Here is a 12,520-nt window from a genome sequence, read left to right on the forward strand (position 1 = left end):
CTGCACCATAGGGTTGTGTTGCTTCTGGCATGTAGATTTATTCTGGTCAACATATTGCAGGGGTCCTTTAATCCTGATCCCATGGGTTTGGGGGAGGAGGGAGGGGAAAAAGGATGGGTGTTGGGAATTGCAGCATCCTGGGCAACTATTGGATTTGTCAGTCAGTTTGTGTTGAAGTTTGGCTGCAATTACACAAAGCAGTGGATAAATAGATGGTACTTATGGGGTAAGGCATAGGATTAAGGGTCTTCACTGAAATGTTGATGGCAGTGTGTATGGTTAACCCTCTATTTTAGTTATTAGTACACAAGGTACAATTTTAAGCTTTAAACTTACTGCTGCATACCAATTTTTGCCAACATTTTAAATAAAACCTTGACTGGTGCAATAATCAAATCTAGTTGTCTAATTGCAGTAAGTACTGCGGGCCCAGTGGCATCATGTGACCACATTTACAAAGTAAATAGACGAGCATGATCCTAGGAGAATATCTTAACATTTGACTGTGAAGATGCAGCTCTATTTACGATCTCTTAGGGATGCCAGCTTTCTGAAGGCTTCACTTTTCCAAAGCTAACTCAGTTGAACTGGGTGCAAGGCACTGTGCACTTCTTATTGCAATATTTAAAAATCTAGAATTTTTTTCCAGTGGTACCTCAATGCCAAAGATGTGATGTATTGTGCATAAATGAGTTTGGTTTGATGTGGTCCTTAGTTGGCCAGTCTTTTTTTGTTAGATACAGAAATTGTATGACTTGGACTATTCTATTTTGGAAATATTATACAAAGTCTTGTTATAAACTGGGTATGTGGTTTTAGACTAAATGGGGATAAAAGCAGTACTAGTTTAACTTGGATGATTGCAATTGATGTGGGATATTTGGGCATTGATTTTTGTTCTGGTGCTGGAGGTAGTATGTGAAATTCTTCACTTTTCTGATGACATGCACAGTTCAAATAGTGTTTGCCAATTATCAAATTCATTCTGATTGCAAATGATTACTACATAAAGCTAGCTTTGGATTTAACTTTTAAACAGCATCCAAATTCTGTACATTCCCCAGATGAGGCTGAGCAGCTAATTTGCACCCACAAAGGCTTTTTTACCACTGCTTTTAAGGTATATGAAGGAACCCCAGTGATTGTAGTGCCTGTTTATCTTTATCTTTAAGTTATAAAAAAACCTTTTTGGCTTATGTTGACTTGGAATCTGACTTGAACCCCTTATTACTCTTAAAAGCAGGTGCATCAGTAGGAAGTCATTATTTGCTCTCAAATGTTTTTTTTAAAAAAATCTTGTGCTGCTTGTCAATTTGGAAGTTGTTAACCTGAGGATTTAATCAAATAAAATTTTATATTTGCCTTTTGTACTTGAGGTTAGTGGAGAAAGTGGAATAATGGAATTATTAAACCCTAAAGTTTCCCTATGCAGAGACTATCTTGCATTTCTAACGTCATCTGTAAATGTGTTTTTTTTTTCCAGTCAAGCCTTCGCATTACTCCTCCAATTTCTTTCTTGCCCATGGGTGGAGTAACCAGGGATCCGATGAAACGGATTGGTGTGAGCCCTCGACTGGATCAAGACCAGGCTTCAATGACCAATCCTATGAGCCCTAATCCTTTCAAAAGGTGGTCGGCAAATTCTGGGTGGGCAAACTGGGATCTTTTGGAGAGCCCAGAAGATCCTTTTAGTATTGAAAAGGAGGCCAGACTGCATAGACAAGCTGCAGGTAAGCTGAACTGTTTGGCTAACATTTCTGTACATATTCATGTCTCTTCAAAATTGGGCAATCAATTCACTTTCCATCCTATCCGTGTAAATTGATACAAATCATCTGAGTGGTGCCTGCTGCTAATCTTCCTGGTGGATCTTGCTTTTCAAACCTCCTACTTTGCAAGTTTAGTGTAGACCTGTTGGACTGGTCTTCTGCTTAAACATTATATATAGTGTGCAGTGCCTGAAAGCTAACCCCTCAAGTCTTGCACTCGTTTTGATTTTTGTCCATTTATGTCCTAAAATGCCTTCCAATACTTAGATAAATGAAGATTCATGGAAACTGAGGGACTAGATATCCTTTTGTTAGGCCAGTTTTTAAAGATGGGTAGCTCCTAATGTATTGGCAAATGCACCTGCTGATTAAGCACATTAAGACCAAGAACTCCATCCTGTGATTACTTAATTGGTCATGAGAATGCTAAGCACCCCCCCCACCCCTGCAGTCAAAATGAAGACCTCTGATGCTTGCCTTATGAACACTTGGACAAGGTGTAGAAATTCATTGAATTTTTTAGTTTAATTCACAATTTTGGGAAATTAACTTAAATAGTGTCTGAGATCCAGTATTTAAAATTCTGTCCAATGCCTGCTTAAAAGATGCTGTGCAATAAACATGAATTCACTAGGCTTGTCTAACAGTTCTTTCACTATATAATTTGGATTCAGAAGACTTCTTTAATTGAAACTTGATCCTTGTGTATCTAGCTACTAGGATGCCTCAGATGTGTTCCCAATAACTATTTCCTGATGGTGGCTTATTGGCTGCTAGCCTCCTTATTTGTAAGGACAAGTAACTTTGGCTTGGCACTCATCCTATCCCATAACTAGTTTGTATATTGTTACACTGAAGTGGGACTTTGCTACCAGGTACTCTAATTCTGCACTGCATGACCCGGAGGCAGGAAGTGTGGATTTCTAAGCAGTAACTAGTTGCTTGCAACAAATCACTTGTGCTCAGTGGGAGGGAAGATGGATGGTGCATGGGTTCAAACCCAGAACAGTCTAGAATGAAAGTCCCAGACACAAGTCTTATATTTTTTTTGCAGCACGACTCTGCGTTCCACTTTGCAATGTGTGTGACCTGTGCTAATGAAATAATATGGAGGGGTAGAAATTTAGTGATTGTGGATATTCATGTTTTTTCTATCTTTCCCATAAGCAATGAGTGAAGCCACATTTACTTGGAGAGGTCAGCTGCCACCCCGGAATTACAAGAACCCAATCTATTCCTGCAAAGTGTTCCTGGGTGGTGTACCATGGGATATCACTGAAGGTAAGTGTCACTTGTGAAGACTGCTTAATCGCTCTTGTATTACATGATACTTCAGAAGTTTCCATTATAGTCTTCTGGGAAATACTGTGAATTAGACTGTTGATGTTCTGTGATCAGCTGACTCCAGTCATGATAAATATAGCAAAGGATTGTATAACCAATCCGTTTTGCTGATAGTGTATAAAGGTGATCACTTCTGGCTAGTTTTAAATTAACTTCATTTTTTTAATATAATCTAATGCTTGGTCATGCAAGTGTTTTTGTGAAGTTTACTTGCAGTACTTGTGTGCTATATTGCTGAGTTTTCTGCAGTCCACATTCTATTCATTTAATTAATTATAGCTGTAATCATAAATGTGACACTTCTGAATCAAATGCCCATGAATCAAAATTAAATGCTGCTTTTGCCTATTTTCTTGAACCAAATGTTTTCCTGTAACCAAATCAAGCTGTGCTTAAATTTGGCTGACAATGGAACTAGAAGTGACATCAAAACATCTGAATTGTCCAGTTATAGTACCAGTATTGCCCTTGTTACAGTAAAGCTGTCCCGTTTATAGTTCAGAGCAGATTTACAAGCAGAAGAGCAAAAACTACCATTAACATTGAACCTACTGCCCTGGTTTCAAAACAGATCCCAGCTGATTAAGATGGCTAAGCCTGCACCTTGGGTCTGGGGTGATCTTGAGAGCACATTCTTTGGCAGGGGGTTGTTTTTCATGGTAATCATACTGTGCAACAATGCTAGTAATTGAGTGCTTGGATTTTTGGTAAACTGTGTGGATCCAGACCAGCATAGCTTCAGTCTACCTGCCCCACAATGGACCTGAACTGAGTGGTACAACTGGCTGTATATCACTTTCAGATTGTTTAGTCTACCATGTGCTGTCTAGGCACTGACTTTACTGGAACCAAGCTTATTTTGAGGTCCTTTGTATATAGTACTAATTGCTCTTACACTTAGACTGAGGTAATGCTGTTGGCATAATTAGGTGTGGTAGAGAGCAGTGATTGATTAGAATAATTTAGGTTGTAATCCATCCAAGGATAATTGAGTGGGATTACCCAAGGATTAGAAAGCCACTAGATGGCTGAATGGTATCTTTGTCTTACAAAATGATTGTCCATGAAAGGATGAGATGTCTGCTCACCCTGTGTCTCAAATGGTGGGATGTTATGCACCACCTTCCCAGTAGCTAGTAATAAATCTTGGGCGAGGCAGAATTTACATTTTTCTTTTGTCAAAAGCACACCAATTCCTTAAGGCATTAAGTTCCCGAAGTCCATGGTTTCCCTTGACTTATTGCTATCTTTAAATAACCAGCCTCCTGATGTGCCCTTGGGATTGTATGGGACTAGAAAGACCATTTCTATTTAGTTCAAATTTCCAACCTCATGTTGCCCTTTAGTAGCTCTCAAAAAAATCTATGCATCATCCTCTTCAAATTTATCATTGATTTCCACTGCCTTCCTGCATAGACTATGCCAATTTCACTTTCCACATAAAGCTCCTTACTCACCTTTTTCCTTGTCTTAAACTTGAATCCATTTTCATTTGTTCCAGCACTTTCATGTCTCTGGTATCACTTCAATTGAAGATCTTTCCCCTTTCTTTCTCTCCTCCTTCTCCCTCTTGCGCCGCCCCCCCCCCCCCCCCCAACTTGTGTAAAATCCCCTTGGAATGCTTGTTTTTTTCCTCTTAGCACAGGTGCCCAATCAACTTGGTTCTTTTTTGAACTTGAGGCCATGATATCCCCCACTGGTCTAGTATCTAAAGCTACACAATATTGGGGAAGAGAAGAGGAACAACACTTTGCTAATCTATTTAGGAGAAAAGTGGCTAGTGGAATGACCTGTTCCATTGGTAAATCTTTGGGCTCAGTAAAGGGACAGTCCACTCCTACTTAATGGACCTTTTTTGGATACTGGCATCCATTTTGACTTTGCAAGGATGCAACTTGGAACAACCCAAATTTAATCAAGTATTGGCCTTCTGGCTCCTTGCAAGGATTTCCCCTTGTCCCAAATTCCTGCTTGATTCTTGAGCAGTGTGATGAGGATAAGATCACCTTTTTAATAGGGTGTTCAACAACTCCAGCCATCCTTTACACTACAATCCCCTTGAGCAGAGAATAAGTGTGATTCAAATCAGTGACAATGTAATATGTTAATGCCTTAAAGGGACATTGTTAGTTACTGGCCTCACAGTGCATCCACCTGTCAAGATTTGGCCAGTGTTAGATGTTTTGGGCATGCTGTAAATTGCTAATAATGAATACAAACTTATTCATAGGGCTGCATGAGCTAATGAGAACCATAATACTAGTGATTTGAAAACCAGTAGAGAACCTACTGGGGGAACAAGTCACTCTTGAGATGCAGGTTCTGGTCAGTGTAAATAACTGACATTCTAGAAATTCAACAATGGTTTTATGAATTTGCTAAATCTAATCCATTCTAACTGACAGTGTTAATTAGACCACTTTATTGATTTCAAAGAGTTGGCTTCTAAACTGAAATTACAGCAAGTGGCCAGTCAATGTCCAAATTAACTTCTATAGCCATCTTTAAATGTGTTTTCCTCATGGCCTAAGTGGTGCAGTTGGGCTGTTGGCATTTTGGTAAATAACTCTAATTTTACAAAGTGATGTTTAATGCTTAAAATCTTTTCCCCTCTTCCCTAGTTGGACTGATAAATACTTTCAGGGTATTTGGTTCACTAAGTGTGGAATGGCCGGGTAAGGATGGCAAGCACCCTCGATGCCCACCCAAAGGTAATATGCCAAAAGGTAATGAGAGCTGAGACATGGTAGGACACTTTACCTGTTCTGACACAGTCACTGGCACTAAGGTTGAGGGTCAGAGCACTGGTATGCATGCAGGGACTGTACAACTGATGCCAAGCCACCTTGGATAGCGGGTAAGGGTGTGTAAGATAACAGTGGGTTTAAATGGTAACCAAATTAGTTTCATGGTAAGGGCTGGTGCATTTTAAATGGAAACCTCCACTGCACTAGTACACTTAATACATTTACAAGCCTTGTTCTGTACATGTACCAGATTGAAATGAAGATGCTTGTACCTGCAATGTATAGATCTTTTGGCAGTTTGGTTCTCTACTAGTCCAAATGAAATTTTAAATGCAGCTCAGTGTAGATGTACATTGGGTCCACTTGCATGGTAGTTCAGTAAGCTTGGTTGTAAAGCTTATGGAACCCAACCTGTTGGGTTGTATTTGATTCTATTTACTTGGCTACTAGAGGATTTCCCAAGTATTTGCATGGAACAGGATTATTCCTAAACCAAGCATAATCTCACTTCAAGTGCATCACATCTTGGCAAAACCCAGTTTCAGTAGAAATCCAAACTTTTTCACCCATTTTATCCATGATATGCTATTAGTGATTTTGGTTCATAGTTTTTGCTCTGAAGATAAGCTAGAAAAATGCACTCTAGCCATCAGCAGCTTTACCTTTTTTGAAAATGCAAAAATTACAGGAACTGGTGTGGATGTGATGGGCTGAATGGCTGCCTCCTGTGCAGTTAACAGTGCAAGGTTCATAGAATCAGAAAATTAACTATGCACTTATTTTTATTGCTAGGTTATGTCTACTTGGTTTTTGAATCTGAGAAGTCCGTGCGTGCACTACTGCAATCCTGCACACACGATCTCATGAGTACTGATGGTGCAAGTGAATACTATTTCAAGATGTCAAGTCGCAGGATGCGTTGCAAAGAGGTATTAATTGCAAGGGAATTGTTTTTAGTGAAGCCTTGTCCAAAAGGCTGTTCAACTTTCCCTCCTATCCTGTAAAGGACACTTAATACTTAGCATGAAACCAGTTTGTACTACATGTACTATAAAATTGATTTTGAACTCTTGAAATTGCTCATCCTGGGAGTGTGGTCTCCTGACTATGCAAGCTGTAATTTTAAATGATTTAGCTTTGAATTGGGTAATAACTATATTAGCACTAATGCTGAATGTTTGTTTGCTGTTGAGCATTTAAAATGCTTTTTGGTTAATCTTCATCAGGCAAACATGATAAACTAATGGAGCCTGTCTTTACTTATCAAATTTTCAGTTCTCCTTGAGTTTATTATTACTTAAAGAAGCTGCCTTTTACCTAACCTGCTCTGTTACTAGCAGCTTTGGGAGGAGAAAAGTGGCAGTCACATGGAGTGACTAGCTTTCCACCCCTGTAATACTAGCCTCTGCTTGGTATCTTTGTAGCCAGTCAGTAACCTGCAATGCTCAAATGCTTGCACTAATGTATGCCCTACTACTAGCATATTGTATTGGAGCTTTGCCAGACTGCTCTTCATGGGTACCTCTTTTTGAAGGGCAGTTGATGTCTGTAAAACTTTTAAACCATGCTAGTAAATCTTCCATTTAACCCTCTTTTTCAGGTACAAGTCATACCTTGGGTCCTTTCTGACAGCAACTTTGTCCGAAGCCCATCCCAGCGCCTGGACCCCAGTAAAACGGTGTTTGTTGGAGCACTGCATGGAATGTTGAATGCAGAAGCCTTGGCAGCGATCATGAATGACTTATTTGGAGGAGTGGTATATGCTGGTATTGATACTGACAAGCACAAGTATCCAATTGGTATGTTACATCACTACTAGGTATTCCCAGTAAGTTTTTGCTTAAATGTTCATTTTAATTTGATCACTTAATTTAAGTGCAGTGGGTAATTGTAAATTTTAGAAATGCTGTAATTTAATCTATCCAAGGGGTGTCTGGCTTGATTGAAGACTTTGGTGATGGCACAAAAAATGTTGCTTATTGAGCAGTACTGCTGTCTTGCTACCAATACACTAATATTGTGGTAGATGTGAGTTTGCTTTTGTATTGCTGTGGTTTCTTGCTATCTTGGACTTAAACTTTTTTTAAAGAAAATTAGTGTTGAATTTCAGAGCATATGTGAAGGGTGTCTTAACGTTTCTCTCTCCTTCCTCCCCCCCCCCCACCCCCCCGCAAACCCAAACCAAACTTTGAGAAGGACTGAGTGGAGTAGTTAACATGTCCTGTCGAAAAGCTGCCAAATATTTTTGGACACTACTTGCTTTACTGTTATCGCTTTGAGCTAGCAAGTGATGTTTATGCTGAAGATTAGCTTGCATTGCAGAATGTAGCATAAATATAAAGTGGTCTGACAGGGATACTAATTTTAGTCCAATGGGGAGACCAAATGACTGAAGTGCTCTTGCTTTGTACAAGCCAGGAAAAGCTTTACCAGCTGTTGGAGGGTGCTGGCAAGAGTTGCTATTTTTTTTAATGAAAAATCATGTGGCAGTTTCTAGATAATACAGTATTAGCAGCATTATTGTAGGACGACTTCAGGGGGAAAATTGATTGGCTGGCTTAAGAGCAATGTTTGCAAATTGGCCTGTCTGCACCCTTGGTTTGGGAATTTTGGAACAAATTGAAGGAGAAAATCAATTCTCCTCTTGTGGGTTTCTGGGCCTATCCTTTCACTGACTATGGGCAGCAGGTGACATCTTTGCTTTGTAACACTAAGCTGCTATACCAGCTGAATGTGGGTACAAAATAGTTGTTGTGGATTCAGCATTGTTCATGTTGGCATGTAAATATAAATGCAGGGGTCACAATAGAAAGGAGCTTTGGGGTAAATAGTGTGGGTGAGGTTTTACTATGGTTGCTGTTTCTCTTCAAATGAACTGTTCTAGTCATCAATGATTTCTGAACATGGATATTGGTGCTTTGCTACTGACTGGTCTGTGGGCCTCATTTTGAACCTTAGGATAGCTTCTATTTTAGCTCCAAGATATTAAATTGGTTTTCTATGACTGGGGAAGAGGAATGGGCTTTCTTGAATCGTTTGGGGACTCCAGGCTGAAGAATAGAGGTTGAGCCACTGTCACTGAATACGAGGCTTGCATAGAAGAGTGATCCATTTGATGAACCTTTTCTCTAAGCCCATCCCTTTGAGAAGGTCCAGTCCAATCTGCTTTTTCTAGATCTAATTGCAGAAAGACCAATTCCTGAAGGGAATGTGGTACAGGATGCTTAACATGTCAGCATCTTTTAAGATCATACTTGTCTGAACTTTGCACCAAATTGGGAATGAGGTTGTTGAGTCACCTCAGGAAGGAGGAAGGGACAAAATTAGAGTGCTATTTGTGGTTGCCCTGATATCCAGTCTTTCCCTTGGCACTTGCATTCAGCAATATTGCATGCTCCAGCTGGATTCAGGAGCCAGGCTACAGTGGATGTGGTCTGATCTTAAGATTAATTAGGAAGAGGAGAGAACAGTGGAGCTGTAAATGGTTTATTACCAGTTCAGGTAGATTTAGGTCTAGGAATGTGAGGATTGGCTTGTTGAATGCAATGGTGTCACTGTCATCCACTGCTTTGACTGAGTATTCTATTTAGTTGCTGTATTGCATTTTTGCAACGCTGGGCGCTCTTGATGAAGCACTTTCTGTTGGCAACAATCTTACTGATTCTATGCCTTTACTTTCAGATTGAGTGCACAAGACTTTTTTAACTTTAATAAAGAATGTGGCACAGCTGCATTTATTCATCCCTAGTTGCCCTGGGAAGGTGTAGTGCCTGTGATGTCACATTTTGTATGCAGAATTGTATTACTAAAGAATGCTAAAAAGGTGTATATCTATACTTCTAGTCAGACATTGATTTGTTTTGGTACTTTTGGGTTAATGTTGGTGAGATGAAAGCTTCCCAGACTGGGTCTGCTGGCTGCAATGGCCTTGATGTGAGTTTGGGTGTTCTGAATTTGTTGTTAATTAGCCCTCAAATTGCCCTTTAGGATGAAACTAGCATTTGTCAGGCCACAAGATAACCAATGTTGGAAACAGAAGTGAGTGTAGCACATATGAGGATGCTGTTGAGGTTGATGTATGGTAGGGACTCTGCTCTGCAACCAACACATTGTAATTGATTTGCAGTATGTGATGCTGGGTGCCTGAAATGTTTAATTCCCTAGCACTAATGTGCTCCACAGTTTCTGAAATTGTTGTAGAAGTGAAAATGTTTGGCAATAGTACAATGGCTGCTTAGACTCGAGCAGTAATGGCAACAGATCAGGAATTCAAGATCTTGATCTGCTGCAAGAGTTCACCTTTGTCAGTAGGTTTTTCTTCCAAATGTACATGGGAGGGCCCCAAGGTATGCATATGGAGAGGATTGTAATGAAAATTAAACAACCTACCTTGTAGGGAATTAACACTTTTTGTTTGGGTTTTTCAGTTCCAATTTTATAAAGGCTGCATATACCCAGAGGAGATCTTTGATAGTGTGGAAGAGAGGTTCTATGGATGCTATCAAATTTGATTCATTGTAACTTCCTTCCAAGTTAATTTGGACTGTTTCCTTCAGAATGTGGAGGGAGTATTACATGCGTTGAAACATTTCTGTAGGAGCTGGTTGAGAAACTGCAAAGATCTTGTGCACATATTTCCTTAACATGTCTGCTTGACTCCAGGACTGGAGTACATATCTAAGTTAATAACTCAGTGCAGAAAATGCATCATTTTGGATGGCGCTATAACCAGCGGCATCCAGAATAGATTTACTAATGTAACTTTGCTCAAAGCAAGATCCATATAAAGGGCTGCCTACATAATTGTGTTGTATGTGAAGTGGTCTGGGGCACTTGAGCTACAAGTTTTCATAAACCTGCATTGGAAACTCTACATCTACAATGTAGATGGTGTAATGGCTAATTGAATCTCTAGCTTGCTTTGTATTTAGGTTCTGGTCGAGTCACTTTTAATAACCAGCGCAGTTACCTGAATGCAGTTGGAGCAGCCTTTGTAGAGATAAAGACTCCAAAGTTCACTAAAAAGGTAAACCCTAAATTCTGAATCTTCACTTTTGGAGGAAGAAAATGTCTGACTTACTGAAAAACCTTTCTTGCCACAGGTGCAGATTGATCCCTACCTGGAGGATTCCATGTGTCAGGCATGCAATGCTCAGCCAGGGCCATTCTTCTGCAGAGATCCGGTGCGTTTTCTTGGGGCTGGGGAACATGATGGTTCTTTCATCTCCAAATAATTTTCAGTCATTTGAAATTAGTGCTGTGATACTAAATGGCTTAAATTGCTGAAGTACTGGGGTGCATTTAGTAGTATTGCTAAACTGGATAGTCTTCAGCCTTTTGGTTTGTGATGAATTCTGTAATTCAAAGCTAGGTAGACTAATCAATGGATTATTGAACTTGGTTTTGAGATGAAGTGCAGGTAAATAGGTTCAAATGTAGTAAGAATAGACTTAGATCACAATTTTCCTGCAGGTTTGTTGACTGGATTTGTCCCTTTGGTGTCTAACAGCATAGGAAACGTAGTGTAAAGGGGTCTCCTAACAATTGTCTACTGTAACAGTGAATTTTCTATTATAACATTGGGTTTGATCAGTTGCTGAAAATTTACATCAAAGCTAAATTCTTAATGCTTCCCAATCAATGTTTGTTTATCCAGTGATAGCTGAGCCATTCAAACAAGGAAGGTCTAGTATTCAATCCCTTGCCTGTGCTAAGTTAATTTCTCTGGATTGATAGGAGTGCTGTAACTGGAGTTTGAGAATTGGCCTAGGTTACTGCTATTTGGTAACTGGTGCCTGCTGGGTGAAGACCACAGTTTGGAATACTGTGCAGAGTTCTAGTCATTACAAAAAGATAGATGTACTGGAGAGTGCAAAAAAGATTTACAAGGATGATACTAGAACTGTGGTAGTACAACTGCCAGGAAAGACTGAACAGGCTGGGGCTCTTTTCTCTTGAAAAGACAACTGAGGTGACCTGATGGACATCTTTTTAAAATTGTGAAGGGTTTTGACAGGGTAGTTGTAAAGATGTTTTCACTAGTGGGTGAGTCCAAAACTAGGGGCCATAAATGATAGCCACTAACAAATCGAATAAGAATTCAGGGGGAACAACTTTACTCAGTCGTTAGGATGTGTAACTCTCTACCACAAGAGTAGTTGAGGTGAATAGCATTTTCACATTTAGGGGGAAGTTAGATAAACATGAGGGAGAAAGGAATAGAAGGATATGCTGATAGGGTTAGATGAAGTAAGGTAGGAGGAGGCATAAACACCACTATAGACCTGATGGGCCGTGTGGCTGGTTTCTGTGCTGTGAAATTTGATGTAAAAGATCCTGCTGTGATGCCTGTTAACATTTGCTGTGGAAACTTGGGAATAATTGCCATTTTAGCAAGGTACTGAAAGGTGACTAGTCTCAGCAAGGAGTACACAATTTGAAGTGAAAAGAAAATGAAGGTGGGGGAGAGAAAAGGAGGGGTGAAAGCTGAAGTCTTGCTGTATAAGATCCGTTGATGCTTCAGTACATCAGTGTTAACAATCTAACCAAGTATGGCTTGGAATTACTAGGAGTCGTACAACACCAGGTTATAGTCCAACAGCTTTATTTGAAATCACAAGCTTTCGGAGCTTTGCTCCTTCGTCAGTGGTAGGTGGGGAG

At 39.8% G+C, this 12,520-nt stretch overlaps 1 protein-coding gene across 4 annotated transcripts in view; it reads left to right on the forward strand.

Moving 5' to 3' along the window:
• LOC137304702 (cytoplasmic polyadenylation element-binding protein 1-like) overlaps positions 1-12,520 on the forward strand; it is a 55,932-nt gene that overhangs the window by 41,600 nt on the left and 1,812 nt on the right. For 3 of the 4 annotated variants that reach the window (XM_067973369.1, XM_067973371.1, XM_067973372.1), the window contains 7 exons: positions 1,484-1,730; positions 2,937-3,050; positions 5,735-5,839; positions 6,653-6,789; positions 7,461-7,659; positions 10,792-10,886; positions 10,963-11,043. In XM_067973369.1, coding sequence (XP_067829470.1) covers positions 1,484-1,730; positions 2,937-3,050; positions 5,735-5,839; positions 6,653-6,789; positions 7,461-7,659; positions 10,792-10,886; positions 10,963-11,043 — 978 coding nt within the window. The remainder of the gene's footprint in view (positions 1-1,483; positions 1,731-2,936; positions 3,051-5,734; positions 5,840-6,652; positions 6,790-7,460; positions 7,660-10,791; positions 10,887-10,962; positions 11,044-12,520) is intronic. The other variant, XM_067973370.1, reaches the window with a different exon arrangement.

The sequence above is a fragment of the Heptranchias perlo genome, chromosome 38 (genome assembly GCF_035084215.1).
Source record: "Heptranchias perlo isolate sHepPer1 chromosome 38, sHepPer1.hap1, whole genome shotgun sequence".
NCBI classification, from domain to species: Eukaryota; Metazoa; Chordata; class Chondrichthyes; order Hexanchiformes; family Hexanchidae; genus Heptranchias; species Heptranchias perlo.